Source organism: Leuciscus leuciscus (assembly GCF_965113295.1).
Source record: "Leuciscus leuciscus genome assembly, chromosome: 10".
Classification (NCBI taxonomy): Eukaryota; Metazoa; Chordata; class Actinopteri; order Cypriniformes; family Leuciscidae; genus Leuciscus; species Leuciscus leuciscus.
In genome coordinates, this window is record NC_138734.1 from 32,803,811 (window position 1) to 32,822,203 (window position 18,393).

The following is an 18,393-nucleotide window of genomic DNA, read 5'->3' on the forward strand; positions in this document are numbered from 1 at the left end:
TGAGTGTTTTGGACTCTTGGATGACTAATTAAACAATGGGATTTAAATATAGCCTACTGAATGCTGAAATCAGGTTAAACTGGTGCCAATTAATCAGAAACACAATTAAACAGAATAAAAATGTGAATTGCATGTATGACAGAAAGTCAAGTATTTAAGACAAAGACAACTGTTCTTTTTGTTCTTCTAATTGTTTTGGTTTTTTTTATATAAAAAGATTGCAGTTTTTTACATTTTACATATATGGATGGCATGCCTCATTCAATGTATTAACATTCAACAAAAATTGTGTAAATAAAAACAGTCAAAAATGTCTGGTTAAATAGACTGATTAACAAATCTGGCTAGAATAAAAATTAAGAAGTGATACAGAAGTGAAAACGCATCTGTAAAAAAGCAAGTCATGGCAATTTATATAAACAACAAAGGTTTGAAGACTAAGTATTTTATAACACTTTATATACAGTTCTTTAATTATACATCTCAATAAATCAGATTCATTATGCACAAACAAACCAAGTAGTAGCACAGGCAATAATGAAAGCAAGACATATTTTGGAAAATATGCATAACGTAGTTTGTCTATGTACAAATTTACATTCTTTTCTCATCAGAACAGAAACATCTCCCCCCAAAATGTTCATGATTTTTTTAGAATGTTCATAATTTTAAGACACATGTTTACATATAATAGATTTCTTATACAGAGTATCTATTTGGTAAAGCTGGCATTAGCCACCTTAGAACTTTTAATGCTAAATTCCCTTGACAACACCAAAGATCACAAAGCTTAGCCTACAAGGCCAATTATGTATGTTAATGCAACAATATGTAAGTAACTGTGAATGAATCGTTACACTATGATCCTACTGTCTGTTCTCAACTTGGAGTACAATAAATATCCTGGCATACACTGTTAACTGTACGAGTTTTTGTGTATGTTACAGCGCTGGCACTGGTAGCAGTTGCTCCTGACATCCTCTAGCTGGCTGGAAGCACAGGTTTTAAGGAAGTGCTTTTAGAATGCTTCGTAATCTTCCGGTTGAAATTCTTAGAAGAAAGTTTTGCCAAGTCTTTCATTTTAAACCCAAGGTGTGACTCAAGGTGACAGATGTAAGTAGAACGAGCTTGGAACTGTGTTGCACATTCGCTACAGTAGAAAACTGGGTGTCCTGAGTCAACGTTCTTTATGAACTTTGTTCTGCCTGTTCGTCTGAGCTGGTATTTCACATTGGCCAGCCAGTGGCTGATGGTTGTCATAGATAGACCTGTTATTTGTGATATGACCATCCTTTCCTGGGAGCTCAAGTCTGATATCACATACTTTCCATCAGCTGTCTGCCTCAGGCAGGACGTGAACTGAGCCTGCAAAATCAGCAAGTGCTGGGGTTTCCAGTGTGACTGCCTACCTTTACGTTTGTGCACCACTGACGTATCCTCTGCCTCATCTGATGTATGAGAACCTTCGATTTCTGACTGCCCTGGCCTACATAAAAGTGTTGGGGGTTTCAAAACTTGAGAGTCTGAGAGATTTCGCAGCATGTCTGATATGTCAGAGAGGGCATTTTCACGCAAAGGACTCGCTGGTGTGAAGATTTTTGAACTAGTTGATTCAGTCACAGATGCACCAGGCACAGAGGAACTCACAGCTTTGCCTGGGAGAGTAGCAGCTCCGAGACATTGTTCACTTTTGCCTTTGGACAAGTCTATCGGTTGGTCTCTGCAAATTTCATGGCAGTCCGTATGTGACTGGCTAGGTTTCGTCAAGTGTCCAGATGGAGCGGCAAGAGCGGCCCTTTCTGCCATGCTGTTGCTCATCCTGAGAAGCATACTCATAGGGTCCTGGACAGGCCTTAGCGGTTTGGCAGCTTTACCCAGATGAAGGTTCATAACAGACTGAAGGGCACTTAGAGGACTGACAGAGGGTTGTTTTGGCTCAGGGTGTGCAGATAATAGACCAGCGTCATCATACAGATCCGAGGTGGAGGTGGTGTGAGTTCTGAAGTCTTGAGTGTGCTTCTGAATTTCCCTTTCGTTTGTGTTACTCTCAGTGATATTGCTCATAGATGTAATCATGTTATCCAGGCTTGGAGAGTTTGACACCAGTGATTTCCCTTTAAGATTCAGCAGCTGCCGATGTGGTGATCCCTGCCCATTCAAGTCATTAAATTGCCTGTCTACTTCAGCAACTGTTACGGATACTTTCTTTTCCAGTTTGTCCACCTCATGGAGATTAGCTGTGGTTGAGGAAGTTCTTGGTGGAGTGCTTGGAGGAATCAAATGACTTTTGTCTAAAGACTGGACTTCCTGACTACTGGATGATTGTTTTAAAGAGGAAATATAGCCTGAGTTGTGCAGAGCAGGTTTCAGATGGTTTTGTAACTGATAAGCTGCATGAATGCTCTGGTAACCGCCCCAGCTTGGGGCACCCCTCTGTGCTTTGTTAATGGCAGATGTAACTGTATTCTCCAGTGATTTTAGAATATCAAAATCCATTTTAGGACTCTCTTTCAGATCATCTTCAGTAAGGTAATCAGACTTTGTTAATGTGCTGAATTTCTGCTTAGCATCATTTACATTTGCAGACTCCTTGCATTCACTGTCTTTCTGAGAAGTAATTTCTTGTGTCTTGTTCTTGTTGTCCCCAGTTGTAACAGATGTGATGGATGATGACTCCAAGATTCCTGTGGCTGAGAGAGGGGAAGAACATGTTGTACCTGACTGAGACTTCTCAGACTTACTTTTAGGATGAGGAGGCTTGTCTATTTTTTGCAACGATTGGGTAACTTTTACAAAGTGGCCGGTCAACACCATGTGAGCACTCAAGTGCTGAATAGAGTCATGCAAAATACCACACTCCATACATTTAAGATTCTGAGACTTGAACTGTATACCACGGCTTGTCGTCTTCTGATCTTTAACGTTTTTATTGTCGGTTTGTTCAGAGTACATCTGAAAAATAACGTTGGCCTGCCCATCATTAGGACTTTTTGTCTGCTCCGTTGTTTGCAAAGATTTTGCAACATCCAACTCCATTGGAACCCTCTTTCTGAATGAAGACACAACTTTAGCAGCAATTGCTGTTCTTGGCTCTCTCAGAGGAACCTTTTGGTAATGCTTAGTCTTTATCATGTGCACGCTGAGGTCTTGCAAAGATTCAAAAGAGTGTCCACAGTACATACAGCGTAGGACTTTCTGGGCATCTTCCTTTCCTTCCATCTCCAAAAGAGAGCGCTTACGTGGCTTGGACCATGACTTGGCACCCTTGCTAGCACTTTCGAGGTTGTCATCACGGTAGTGGTCTGTTTCATTCATGTGAACTGTGAGATCAAGTAGCGTGTCATATGCTGCACTGCAGCTTTTGCAGTGGAACTTGCTAGCACCGGTAAAGATGGATCCGTAGAGTTTAGTGCTTTGGCGGTAGAGCTGAACAGTGGAAAAAATACTTGGTTCAAGTGCAATAGGTTGTTTTTGAGAGACCTGTTGGAATGTCTTTGCGATAGCAGATTGATGCCAATCGTAGCAGTTGCGTCCAGGACTGCTGTTGCTGCTACTGCTACCGCTGCTACTGGCTGTCTGTTCATCTGCATACGGTTGAGAGGAATTCAAGTTCAAAAAGGACCAGTAGGGATTATTGAGGAAGCTTTTGTAAATAGCCTTCATCTGTTCTAGGCTGTCTGTAATACATACAGAGTGTTCAGAACTGTCTTTTAGAAAGTCTCTTGTGGCCTCCTCCTCTTTTTTGTTTGGGGTGCTCTCTGTATCTGATGTAGGGTCACTAGATTCACTTATGTGAGATTCACTGTCAACATCCTGACCTGATAGCTCAGCAGCAGGGGAATCTTGTTCATCCATTGGGGTTTTTAAGTCTTCTCCCAAATCATTTTCATCCTGTAGTGTCTCCTTGGCCACTGAGCAATCACTTCCAGTATCTTCAGTCTCTATGGGGGTCTCCTTAACATTCTCTGAATCATAAGCTAGAGAGGGGGGAGGAGAAAAAAAATGTATTAAGTAAATGCCACATAAGTAGCACTGAAATGTAAACAAACAAAACAAAATTTAGCCTAATGACATTCTTCTATGAATTAAGAGAATGGGCCACACCCCACATGAAGTTGAATTTAAATTGCAATTCAGCAAATTCCTCTTTCTGAAATTACAATTTAAAGAAGTTCAACACAGGTGTTCTTCCACCCTGGCCCACAAATATCCAAGTCTTACATTCAGGTTGCAATTCTGTATACTGTTGTCTGCCTCAATTAAAATACAAATCAAATTCAGGAATTCAATTAAATTCTGAATGGCACATAAGCACGTGCATTCACAAACAAATAACGGAGGATTAAAAAAATAACGCTCTTCTAGAACTAAGATTTTTAAATAGGCTGGTCTGGTCTAGTCAAGAGTACATCAAAGCTTTTTTAAAATCTAAATGTTTGCTGTTGAGCTTCTAATCAGGCTATTTACAAGAGGTTGCACCTGCTACCATTTGGCCCACCTCCCCACATGTCCACACACCTGTGCACATATAAATAGACAAATAGATAGAGGGAAAAGGTGGACAGATAGATTGAGAGGTTAAGGGGAATGACATAAGATGGCGGCACATAAGCCACCTGTCACTTTGAATCCCACCTGACGACTGTTCACCTTGGACAGGTGACATGTTGCGAGAAAGGTGTCTGCTCGAGCACCTCAAGATGACAGATCCAAGGGGACACGGTCGCCCTTCTCCCTGCCAGCTGCCCTCACACCCTCAAAAGAGCCCATCCACCACCGTCCTTCGGGACTGATGATCCCGTCTCCTGACAGCCTGTCCCCTGCTAGTTTGACACTGTCACTCTGACTCCGTAAGTGGAACAAATGCCCTCTTGAAAGCCATACCAACCCCCCCGTCTCTGTTCCACTCTATTCACTCTTGTTTGTGTGCGCATTTGTGATTATGTTGCTCATGTCAAAAGGAAAACGTTTGACATGTCAGATGTTTGGAAATACAGCAGGCCTTGAATTACAAGCTAACATGGTGTGCTGCTGCATGTGTGATTCAAGTGCATTGTGCCACGCTAACGGTCTCTCTTCCTTTCTCTCTCTTACAAGATCCACCACAGTCTTGACAAGAGTGTTAAAGCACAAATAGCTCTCATTTCAAATGATAATACACAATCTCACAAGCCCACGCTTCTCTCATTTAGCCTCTCACTGGCTGTCAGCCAGGCGGCCCGCAGGATGGGGGCTCTAAAGGATAACTGGCAGGTGCAGGCCAGTCTTATCCCCTCTGTAGATTTGGATTGTCACTAGGTATCCATTACTTGCCAATCTCCTCTGATCGTGCCCGACAGCCTTGATCAAAAGATGTCATTTGAAAGGCCTGATTTGGCATGAACTCCAAAGCAGTTCGAAAAGAGGGTGAACCAGGTGTAACTACAATGACATGATCATTTTCCTGCCCTCTCATATCCCTGAGACAATTACGGTGACACACTGAGGGTTCACAATGGCAAATTGCTTTTTTCTTGTACAAATGCCGAAGACTACAAGACTGTAACTTTTTTTGGGGGGGGGGACTTCATAAAAGTCTTAGGGGGTGGAGAAGTTAAGAACACGTTCATCCTAAGAAAAACCATAAACTTTCACTAATGTGTGTGTGTGTGTGTGTGTGTATCAAAACCAAAGCCCACTAAATTTGAACACAATCTTTAACCTCAAATGATTTATAATCCATCTCAGGAGGCACCTACCATAACCAATTATTCTCAAAAGGCTTGATTGACAGGCTGGGTGATTTATTAAGCTAATAAAATGTGATGTGTGCAATGAGCTCTAGCAGGACAAAAATCCAGGAGACTTTAGTGGCACTCGCCCTGTTTGATTTATGTAACTATTACATTTGTCTCCATATGACCAGTCATTAACCCCCTCCACCCTTCAGACAGAAACAGCACATAAGACATTTAAATTGGAACATCAAGTACTATACATAACATTATTTATTTAATGTGCATGCATTATTGATTACTCTAAGACAGTACAGAGGTCAGACACATGATTACAATTAAAAGTAGGCATTTTTGTGAAGCATCTACTCACAGCTGCTTTGCACTTTATGTGATTCTCTAGATGATAACATTTTTACATGAAGTAAAAATCAGAGGAAATCATTTATTGCCAAAGATTAGTCTTCTTACATAGGTCTTGTTAGGTAACTTTGCAATAATACCCAATAAGATGATTATGACATGCATTTGAATGGTTGCTCGACATACATAAGTGTACTTTGTGTACTTCTGTCAGTAAATACTTCAGCTTTTCATCCTCAGAGCTCACATGACTCTCTTGCAACCTCACAGTGTGATACAGATTGAGGCTAACTGTGAGAATTGTTCTTGCTTCAGGCCATGCTAATGTGCAACACATGACACTTTGATCAAAATAAAGCAGCGTTCAGGCAACATGTTGAGATGCCCCCATGCCAAAAATAGTGTTCTTTGCTGGAATCAAAGCAAAGAACAGAGTTAATTTTTAAACTACAACAAAAACACTGTTGGCGTATATCGGTGCCCTGGGTCTTAACCTTTCTGTAGTGTTTCTCTTTCCCTGCTGAAGAAACTTAAAACTCACCATTTACTGTAAATGCGGGAAGGCAAACAGTCTCTGCTGACTGGAATTCTACTGACCATAAACGTCCTTTCAGGGGAGATATCTCTCTAATTATCACTCTGTGTGCCTTTGATTCCTTTTCCCCCTTGACAACAGTGTGTCTGATGTGTCTCAGCTGCCAAGAGTGATTGGCAACAATTCTATATGTATCTAAGCCAGCAGCTGCTGAGATGATGGCCCAGCATCAAAGAACTCAGTGAGATGGATGGCACTCATAATTCTACTCTGCAGGGACAAGGTGGGGGAGGTTGGGGGCAAAAACCAACAGAAAAAAAAAGAAACAAATCAGACTGTCACCCACCCACTCACCCCCCAACCTTTCAAGCGATGCTTTGTTACCCTCTTTAATGAGCTTCCGATAACTAGGAATTGAGTTCACTGAGAATACTGGAAGGGTTCGTTGGGAATGCAATACCAAACTCCCAATCTTATCCGGCAATGACCACCCGGTGGACAGCTGGTGTCTCGTAACAAACACAGAAAGAAAGCAAAGCTATCCATCATAGAGAGGACATCTAAGACCCTGTGCTCTGTCTATGCCTCTCTAACGCTCAGGTTACAGGCTTACACAGCCGTCCAAATAATATTCACTGTGATAAATGGTCCTCTAAGCCGCCTACCTCTCATTAATCTCTTTCTTTAAAGGAGCATCCATCATGGAGCAGGGCTAGAGCTGTAGAAGAGAACGCTAGAGTTCATTTACAGGCCAGCTGTGCTTGAGTGATGCGTGTCATTTTTAGCTTGGACGGGAATGCGCAGTCGTCAACACGTACAAATGTCCACGTACGTGAATACCCACAGACGAAGATGAACGCACATGCAAACGTGTATTCTTGAGAAGCAAAGTCGGTGATTGAAGGACTGATTGATTGATTCAAAACGTGGTTTGGTAGGTGAAAATTTTGAAATGTGCAATGAAAGACATTCCCACCTTTTGCTGAAGTAGAAATTATCATGCATTTAGCTAAATTAGAACTCATTTGTCGTTTCACTTGCTCAACATGTAATATATCTTAGTCTGTCATCGGCTGAGTTCTCTACTCAAAGAAGGCTTTCAATGACTTAATAGCTTAACTCAGCAGTGTGACAATTTATTGAATTGTCTTGCCTGTGTCAATTTCTTTTAGTCTAACTACAAACCCTCTACAGCACCATCTCCGTTTCGCTTTTAACATTTGGCCTGTATCTTTCACTTCCTAACTTTCTCCCCAGCCTTTTCTGTCCAATTCTCAACAATATTTCTCCTTTCTTCCCTCCCTCAGTGTCTCGGAAAGCCTGGGTGATAGATGACATGTGTCAGGATGCCAGAAGTAAAGGGTGGCAGCGTGATTAACGGCTCTGTTGAAAGGGTAATTGACGGTTTGGCATTGTGCTGATCTTCTCCACCAGGGTTTGGTTTCTGGACCCCTGAGGACCAGACTGACTCATTTTTCTAAAATGGACCACAAGCTAAAAGCCAGCTCCCATGAGAAAAAAAGAGATGGATTCTTGTCTTCTTAACAGAAGATTGATATCTTCATTGTCAACACAGCAAAGTAACATTCATATAAGTTTACAACCACAATAGAGTGCTAGTTCAAATGAGAGTTTGGATAGATAGCAGGTCAATGATGTGACACTCATCTTTTGTCCTATTTAAATGTATTTAAAAAATGCAATCAATAGGCCTACATACTATGACTTAAATCTTGTACACCTCTTCTACAATGAGCATGATTTTAATTCCTGTAAAAAAAGGAATTGTGATGTTTTTGCAGGGGGCATAAGGTGAAAAATATTTGAGTAATACAACTCAGATATCTTAAGATTTTTGGGGGGGGCATATTTTACTATTATTTCTAAGAAAATAAAAATAATTTGCTTCACTTGAAAAAATAACACTTTTATCTGCAAAATCTTTGCAGTTTTAAAATAATAACATCAAACAGGAAATGATGTCATAGAGAGGATCCCTGCAGACCTTCATGACTGTGTCAATAAGTCTCTGCAAATCACACAATTCAATTTTTTTTTTATGACAAAGCAAGGTTATTCATGTGCTGTGACTTATAAATTAATAATTTTTAGTATTTGTAAACAAAGAGCAGTAAAACACTATTATAACCATACAATTTAAAAAAATATATAGTACAGTTTAGTATAGTTATTTCGATGAACCTGGCACGTGTTTTAAACTAGATTTTTCCTTTTAATTGTCATGGACGAGCTCTTATACCCCATATAGTAAAAGGCATATACTTATTTAGTCAGCTAAGCCTATGACTTACAAAATTTGGCTTCAATTTAAAAAAATAAGCAATTTTAAAATATTAAACAGAACATTCACAAAGTAAAACTAAATTTGCCCATCACATCGATAACAGTTATGAACACATTAAACTTGTGAACACACCATCTGTGTGCATGTGTGAAATGTGTATGCAAGAATGTGTATGATTACTTTAATCTTTTGTCTCAGCCATGTGTAAATCAATGGGGTTCTAGCCGTTTTGAAGCTGTTGGCAGTGATTACAGGCATGCCTGGCTGGAGAGGTATGTTGACACTGGTTTGGATTAGGGAATAGTGGGCCTCTATGGTTTCCTGCCCTTTCATCACCGCCACCATCAAGCCCAGCTCCTGCGTCACATCCACGCATGACTGATGGCCGCTTGTCCGGATGACCTGCCTCGCACCTTAGATCTGACAGCGACTGAATTTACCCTTAGAAAGAGGGAGAAGGCAGGGCCTGGAGTCGCGCCCAACAGAGCCTGAGAACCGAGAAGATTTTTGGCCAGGGTGGCCCGTGGGATTTGCGGAGGAGTGTCCGATTAACTCACATTATCAACCCACACACAGACGGAGAGAGATCTAACTAACAAAGTTGAAACAAAGTACAACTCTCAAAATAGATTTGATGTCTAATCTGTCGTTCCAAATATGGCTCAAAGCCTAACAGACAGATGAAAACATCCATTTCAGAAGGACTGTAGGTGGTTCCACATGTTTGTCTCCTCATAACAGTTCAGAATCGTCTAGATTCAAGACAGGCACCAAAAAGCTCATTTGTCACGTAAAGGTGCTAAATTGGGTTATGGCAATAGGAAAGGCCAGTAACAGTGGCTAATATCAACTTGATTACATCAAGGGAGCACAAACCTAATATGACTTGGTGACAGACGCATACCTTGTCATCTCCAATCACATGTCAGGAATCCATCAAGTTAACAGCTAATTAGGTGTGCTCAAATAAAGCAAAGCAAAATGTTTCTTTTTACAGAGCACTGCAAACCTTTAGGGCAAGAGAGAGATAGGGAAAGAGTACATTGCTCTAAATCTTTCATTAGGACTTCACCTACAAGATTGGCTATTGAGCTGCACATCCTTTATAGAGAAAAACAATGCATCAGAATCAAGAATTCGGTCATCATTAGGTTAAATGTAAATAGCACTTCACTAAATGTGTTCATACCTGTAAACCATAAACTCACACTTGTAAACCACTATGGTCACCACTCTGCACAGGGTCCATGAGTGAAGTTTGGTGGAGCATACTGATGAAATAAAAGCCTAGGCAAGCTTATGGGAAAAAGAAGGAGAGCACTCACATGGCCTTGCTCTGATTGACCATTAAAGCCTTTGATGGATGAGGCTGTCACAAGGATAACAATTAAATCCAACATGAGACAAAGCTGTTCTGACAGGCCAGTCTAACAGAGCAAGCCATACCCCTCCATTAAACTCCACATCATCTCTGCCTCAAACACACACACAAACAGTGAAGGCTATATAATAATGGCTTTGTATCTGTTTCAAAGAGCTCTGCTATAAATATAAAAATTCCCCAGAACTCCTCCTCTTTCAAATAATAGGATAGCATCTATTCTATTAACCAGACAGATAATGTTTTGGTTAACATGAAGGCAGTTTCAGTGGTTTTCACCTCTTTAAAGAAGTTTAAAGAGTCTGAAATGGATATGTGTAAATAATAAGCTGATAAAAAAGGATTAAATTTAAAATACCATATATATATATATATATATATCATTTCAATAACTTACTATGCAACTTAATTTAATGACCTTGATATACTCAACAGATTGAGGGTCTAAACGGTTTTTTTCTGGTTTCTTGGGGGGTTTTTTTTCTTGTCACATGACAACAAAATGGCTTCCAGAATGTTGGTAATATTTTAAAACAAAATTACTTAGCTCCATTAAAAAAAAAAAAAAAAAAAAGATAATAAAGGATAGTGTCAAAATTATTTAGGCTACAGTATGCATATTTCTTTCTCTATCACTCACTCTCTATCTTTAAAGAATTGCAGCCTTTAAAATAGTTTTTCTTTTCTTTTTTTCTTCTTCTTTTTTACAATTTCCAGACAGTTATCAAAGACAATTTTGTTTTTAAGCCCCACAAAAATGAAAAATTCTAATTACAAACTGGTCATTATTCAAAAGCTGTATTCAAGTAATTTTGAACCAGTTGTACTGTACCTTTAATTAACTTCTGACAAAAAAAAAAAGCACAAAAAAAATGTATCAATAACATATTAAAAGACTCAAATTAGGATTAGGAAAATATGTTTAGATAATCCAGGCAAATAAAAGCGATTATACACTGATTTTGTGCCTTATGAAATGTACTAAAACGATATGTACATAATGGAGGACAGATGAACAAGAGCATCTTAATGAAATTCAGATAAACTTACCTGCCGCTCGTTTCGGCGCCTGCTGTTTTCTTCGCGGCATATTTGCGCGCAGACTGTGTGTCTATATACGCAAACTGAAACGATTTTCTACTATGTATGCTCCCAGTCAGACGTGTCACCATTAAACAAAAGTACAGCGCAGTCACAACAGCTACGCCACTTCGCATTGGGCATAGGAGAAAGCCCAGGTGCTCCGTGTTCAGCGGTAGTCTTTGTTTAAAGCCAGTCCGCTGGAGTGATGAGGAAAACTGCACGGCAGGACAGTTAACGCCTAGCCGATCGCTACGAGTTTGTCACGTCACTCAAAAGTCCGCGGCAACCGATACACTAGCAGAAAGTATGGGGGCGTTTACACGTCTGGTTGTGTCCAAAACAGCTAGATAATGCAACGAAATGGCACAGAACACTGGGGTTTCGTGTCGCGATTAAAAGTTAATAAAAGTTACACAACGTTTAACTCGACAACGCTGATGGCGCGAGACAGTGAAACATCAGAGAGACGCGACGAAGACCAAAGACATCATGCGTGCGTAGTGCGTTGACCAACAATTATACAATAGCAGACAAACAACGCTTCCTGTGCTCCTACCGGTCACTCCCACGCACAATCCCATGCCCAAAAATGCAGGCTAGGTAGGCAGCTCGTAGGACTTTGAGACACTGCCAATATGTCACTTACTAGGAGTGCATTAACAAGACCGCTTACACTGACAAGGAGGATGTAACTTAACCCTTTCATGGGTACACCCAGAACGGGAAAAAAAGAGTTTTTGTAACAATAACAACAAACAATGTTCAGTGCTTTTACAGATTTTAAGCATATGTTAGTGCATTTTTCACAATTCTACATTGATGTCAGTTTATATTTCATTAAAAGACGCTGTTTGAAACCACTGTCATAAAAAATATATTTGTTTGATGTGTAAATAAGACATGCTTTAAAAAATATTGAAAAAAATATATAGATGCAAGCAGAAATGCTTGCCTTTAAGCACATGCGTAAAAAGGTATTATGTTTAGCAAGCCTGTAACCAGATCATAGATGGAAAAGACCATTTACAGTTAAAACAGGCAATTTACTAAGGAAATATAGCCTATGTTTTAAAGCTTTTTAACAGTTATCGATGTAGAGCAGCCAAAAGCCAAGGATTAATTCGCGAAAGTAAAGGTTATGAAATAATCTCCAATATTTAATGAACGATATTACAATAAGGTTTCATTAAACTGCACTTCTAGAGCATTTAATAATCTTTTTTAGTTAATTTCAACATTTACTAATACATTATTCAAATCAAAAGTTGTATTTGTTTACATTAATGCACTGTGAAGTAACATGAACACTGAACAGCTGTATTTTTATTAACTAACGTTAACAAAGATAAACAAATGCAGAAACAAATAGTTCATTTTAGTTAATACATTAACTAATGTTAACAAATGAGACTTTATTGTAAAGTGTTGCATTGATATAGTATATTTGTGCTTAACATACAGAGTTTACGCAATACAGTATTCTTCAACTGGATTTCATAAGTGCTTGGGTCTATTAAAGGGTTAGTTAACCTTTTATCTGTAAAGATCATGCTCAAAATTATTTATCACAACTTTCAATAATAACAATAACCATTATTGCATCTCTGATGTATATACATATATTTATAAATGTCATGAAACTTTTTTTATTATTATTATATTATCATAGATATTCATATTTAATGTAGGCCTATATGAACTGACCTGTAAAGCATTTAGGACTTGGAAGTTATAAATTGTGATTGACCTGTTTTTGTGCATAAAGTAATGAATATCACTACAACATACTTCCATAATACATTATTATCCTAATACGTAATACTGTTTTTATAACATTTGGGGTTTTTTTAAAGCGAGATGATAAATCTGAATCATTACTGCATCAAACAATGAGCAACAAAATAACATTTGCTACAATTAAAAATGTACTACATTTCTGTCTCAATGTTTTCATTTTAAGCCTCTTATTAAGGTCAAATTCTACTGAAAAACAATAAAAGACGTTTGTTGTGCATGTCTCTGTTGTATTTCCTGAAAACAGTCTCTTGTGTAATCAAAACTGCATGGCCAAAACAAGCTTGCCCTGAGGACTTTCTTTTACAAATCAGCACTGTCTGAGGATGTCTTTTTAAGTACTGTAAAGTCATTCAGATGTGGGGTCAGAGTTCTGACCGTGCCATTAAAACACAGGCAGAGATATAGTGCTCTCATTTAACTGCTCTGCTGCATCATATATCATCCCACTGCCACCGAGCTGCATTAGAGAGGATCTTTGATTTTTACTTTTAGAGCAACATAAATCAAATGCAAGGCAAGGTCTGCCAGTGACATCCTGTATTGGTCCTCACTGAATGGGATGCAGAGGGTTTGTTGACTGAGGTCAGGAGAACTAAACTAAACAAACCACAGTTGCAAATGAACAAAATAAAGACTGTATACACACATAACTGTCCAAACACAGAATTGTTCATTTAACACTTAAATGCATGAATGTTTCGCCAATCATAATGACATATTCAGGTCTGTATAGCGACCCGGATCTAGACGGATGGATCTCTACCAGTCATAATAATATAAAACTCTACTGATATTAGAGTAACAATTACAGAAGAATAAAAGAAAGCATATTTTGTTACCTTTTGGAGCTTGGAATGGTTCAGTTTGAGCAGATGTTGTATACCATCATCACTGTCCTCATCAGAGCTCATTTCCTAGAACATTCAGCATCTGGCTCATATTCGCCATCTCAAATAAAGTCTCAAAACTATCATATTCAACATCTTCAAAATCAATATTTTGATCGCTGACAGCTTCCTCAACAGATCCAACATCAAGCGACAGTGACACTAATATTTGATTGCGTTTAGTACTTGCTCTGCAGTAAATCGCTGAGCCATTTCAAGTTTTGCTGATGATACTTCCTATTTTTGTTTTCTGCCTGCGGTAACTATGAGTGAAACGAAACGTCACTTCATCATTGTGTATCAGACATGGCCACCTTGTGGAATAAAGGTCAATTGCACTTATTCAGTCATCAAAGATTTAATTATTATACTTACCCTGTTACTGTTATGAACTGCTCCGACACGAATGTTGAGGATCCAAATGCAGTTTATTGAAGTAAATCGTAATCAGAATCCAGGCAAAGGTCATACACAGGCAGGCAATCCAAACAAACAGACAAATCCAGAGGGTGAGGCAGGAACTAGTGATGTTACATTTGACACTGAAGCTTCAAAGCGCGTATCGAGTAGGGCTACGCAGCGCAATTTCTCATGAAGCTCCGTGCCAGAGCGCGTATTGTTTTCAGAGAAACACGTGATCAACGAAAAAGGAAACTTCACTTTCTTTCCATTCACGTGAATGCTTCACTTTGCGTGTCGGAGTGTTTGAACCGGTTTGAACCCAGACCACTACTCTACAGGTTTTTGGAAGTTTAAGTCCATTTACAAAAAAAAAAAATATATATAAGCCTATGTTACATGATCATATATTCTGACACATAAACAGCATAGAAACTATAATTAGACCAACATTTACTTGCATCAATCAACTAAATGGTTGGTATTTTTACAATTAATATAATTGTTACATTTAATTTATTGCCACACTTTAATATGTGAATTATATTATCAGAAAACTGAATAGTGTTGTCAGGCTTTTATTTGTGCTTAAAGGGATAGTTCACTTTGAAATTAATTTTTGGTATGTTTTAGCTTACCTCAAGGGCATCCAAGATGTAGGTGTCTTTTTTTCCGCAGTAGTTTCAATTTTTATATTTTTAGGTCAAACCGTTCTTGTCTGTCAGTCATATAATGCAGGTCTATGGTCACGGTCTCAAAACACATGCACAGAGTCCAAATTAAAACAATTGCCCGTCATCCAAATTAAACAATTCCCCATCGTAAGTACACATTGATGGCCTAAGACACGAAACGAGCGGTTTGTGTGAGAAAACGAACAGTATTTATATCGTTTTTACCACTTATACGCAGCCATGTCGAAGTGATCTGACGTGTGCGCAGACTGGTGCATAGACATATACACACTAGATGTCGCCTTGTCTACGGCAGTTCATTGAACGAATGTCTTTAAGGCGACATCTAGTGTATATATCTATGCACCAGTCTGCGTACACGTCAGATCAGATCACTTCGACATGGCTGCGTATAAGTGGTAAAAACGATATAAATACTGTTCGTTTTCTCACACAAACCGCTCGTTTCGTGTCTTAGGCCATCAATGTGTACTTACGATGGGGAATTGTTTAATTTGGACGACGGGGAATTGTTTTAATTTGGACTCTGTGCATGTGTTTTGAGACCGTGACCATAGACCTGCATTATGACTGACAGACAAGAACGGTTTGACCTAAAAATATAAAAATTGAAACTACTGCGGAAAAAAAGACACCTACATCTTGGATGCCCTTGAGGTAAGCTAAAACATACCAAAAATTAATTTCAAAGTGAACTATCCCTTTAATAGATTTAACAACGGCGCTGCGCACTCGGGTTTATGGCTGATATAAATTTGACCTGCCACAAGATGGCGCTGTTTTCGACACTCTTGATGCTTCGAATCTTTTCCCGAAACATTCAGGGGAAAGCCTCAGTGTTTCATGAGACTTCATTTGCCCATCCCTAGCAGGAAGGGGATAACCAGGACACGGGCAGAGATCAAGAACCAGGAACAATGACAACAAAGGAAACGCTCAGAAATGCAGTGGAATAACGTACAAAACTTCGCCGGGAATGATGAGGTGAACCAGGCTTATATGGGGTGAACTAAACAGTATAATGAGACACAGGTGAATGTAATAATCAGGGATGATGAGTCCGGGCAGTGAATTATGGGAAATGTTGTTGTGAGTGAATAATACCTAATAGTCTGATGTAGAGTGCCCTCAGGTGGCTCTCAAGGGCACTCCAGCTGATGACCGTTACAGTTACACACATCGGGTCTTTAGCGACCCTATACATTTTTTTTTAAATGAACGGGGAAACAGACATCTTTTATAATTTTAATTTAGTTTTTTCTTGGTGTATTGTATTAAACAAATGAATGAGGAGGAGGGTAGTGAATGACTTCCGGGTCACTGAAAACCTGAGGTATGCATTTAAGGGTTAATAACTGGTTAATTTTAATGAAATGTAATGTAATGGTTTCAGGAAATGTAAGTTTGATCAAATCTTATTTTATTGCTCATTGTTTGATTTCTGCAAATAAGTCTGTTACTTTGCTCAGTTCATTCTGTTCAGAACATTAAAATACTCAAAAGGCCGTAACTAGTCAGATATGTCTTCTTGTTTTTGTGCTTGTGCAATGATGTCAGGGCAAACATTAAGGAGGCAACTGTCTCATTACCCAGACCTCTTTGGTCTTCCCCACCTCAGAGCAATCTTGTCAAGCAGGATCTGAAACGAAAAGGGACATCTGCCAGCAGGACACCCACCCTCCCTACAGCTCACAGGAGGGTGTATTTGAGCCACATGTCCATCAGTCCTGTTGTGAAGATTTCATTTAATCTCCTCCTGCCCGCTCTCCGCCACTGTTTTGAGAGGTGCTGTCCTCTACTTTGATCTATGATGAACAGATGACCTTTTTCCCAAGTCAGATGTCTAGCTCTGTAACATCATGTTCTAACAGTGTGTCAAAACAGCATGGCTCACCTTCTCCAACTCCGGTTATTTGTCTCGGATAGACTCACAAATCTGTTTTGAAGAGATGGTGAGGTGAATGCGTTGGAGATGGCAGCACCTGGGTGTATTATAAATGTTAAAAACAGAGCGAAAGTGATGATGTTGATTAAAGCAAACTAGAGAAAGTATCTGCAAATACTGCTTTTAGCAATTCATTCTGACTCAGTATTGATCAGGCAGAGAGATTACAAGCCTAGGAAGTGTTGATCAATGACACAATCAGGATGTTATTCTTAACCCTGCAATAATTCAGTGTAACTGCAGTAGGTTGTTAAATGAAAACAGTATTGCCTCCATTACAACAGTATGAAACTTTTTTTTAGGAACAATTGTGTAGAAAAGTCCAATTATGAATGTTTAAAACCCAAAATGTTGGTTTCATATGTTATATTAGAATAATATTTGGGTAATTCAATGCTAAAACATCATATTCTTGTTAAAGCTGATGGATAAAGAAATAAGCACAATGAAATCACACTAGGATACATTAAAGCACATTTCAGCTCTATAATGATTGTAATCTAATGTAATGTAAATGTAATGTAATGTAATTTATGATTGAACTGTGTTCTCAGGGCAGTGTTTATTTTGCACATTTATATTGGAGCAAGTTGTCACATGTGTTCAAATCTTTACATGTTGTTTTGGTCTTTCATAATCATTTCATGTTTTGCTGAAATCTCAAAAATTACGTTTTCATATCATAATCTCATTGTGACAACTTACCCCATAGTGTGGCAACATGCTCCATTATCACAAAGCATCAACACGTCTGAACTATAAAGTGCTTTTCCCCATAGTGGTGAATTATTTGGACACGGTAAATAATATATGTATTTCCACTAACAAAAGCCTTAACCTTGCCAATTGATCGGAACGGAACAATACGATAAGATTTCACAACGAGAATCGCTCGACTCGATGGTGAAAAAGTCTTTTTTTGCCCCTAAGCAATAATGGTGAAAATGTTTATTAGACTTTTGGAAGCCAATACTTTTAAGGTGCCCATAGATATAAAATAAACCTAGCCTGAGAAATATTCACTAAATATTGCAATAGTGTTACAATATACCCTGGTCTCGCAAGACATTTAATTAAGGCAGTTATCACTGAGATATCACCACGTTCACATTTCCACTAATCCAACTTCCTCTCTTGGATGACAGCATAGGCACGGTCATAGGCCGCTCTGAATAGATAATTAAGTCTTGATCTTAAAATATAAATGTACAGATGGGGCTTATGACAAAAATGGAAATTTTTCACCTTTAACCACCATTAGTTTGACAGTGACGCAGTTTCCCCTCAGT

At 38.9% G+C, this 18,393-nt stretch overlaps 1 protein-coding gene across 1 annotated transcript; it reads right to left on the minus strand.

The window, feature by feature from the left end:
* Positions 1–367: 367 nt before the first annotated feature.
* Positions 368–12,040, minus strand: tshz3a (teashirt zinc finger homeobox 3a). Its single transcript, XM_082181884.1, has 2 exons — positions 11,349–12,040; positions 368–3,977 (listed from the first exon to the last, which is right to left on the minus strand). The coding sequence occupies exons 1-2, from the start codon at positions 11,386–11,388 to the stop codon at positions 982–984; spliced, it is 3,036 nt and encodes a 1,011-aa protein (XP_082038010.1). The 5' UTR covers positions 11,389–12,040; the 3' UTR covers positions 368–981.
* Between the last annotated feature and the right edge of the window lie 6,353 nt (positions 12,041–18,393).

Bases quoted from the DNA above. Each gene is read 5' to 3' on its own strand.
- tshz3a (XM_082181884.1), bottom strand. From the start codon at position 11,388: ATGCCGCGAAGAAAACAGCAGGCGCCGAAACGAGCGGCAG. The intron at 3,978-11,348 runs GTAAGTTTATCT...CCCCCTCTCTAG, and splicing joins GGCGCCGAAACGAGCGGCAG to CTTATGATTCAGAGAATGTT.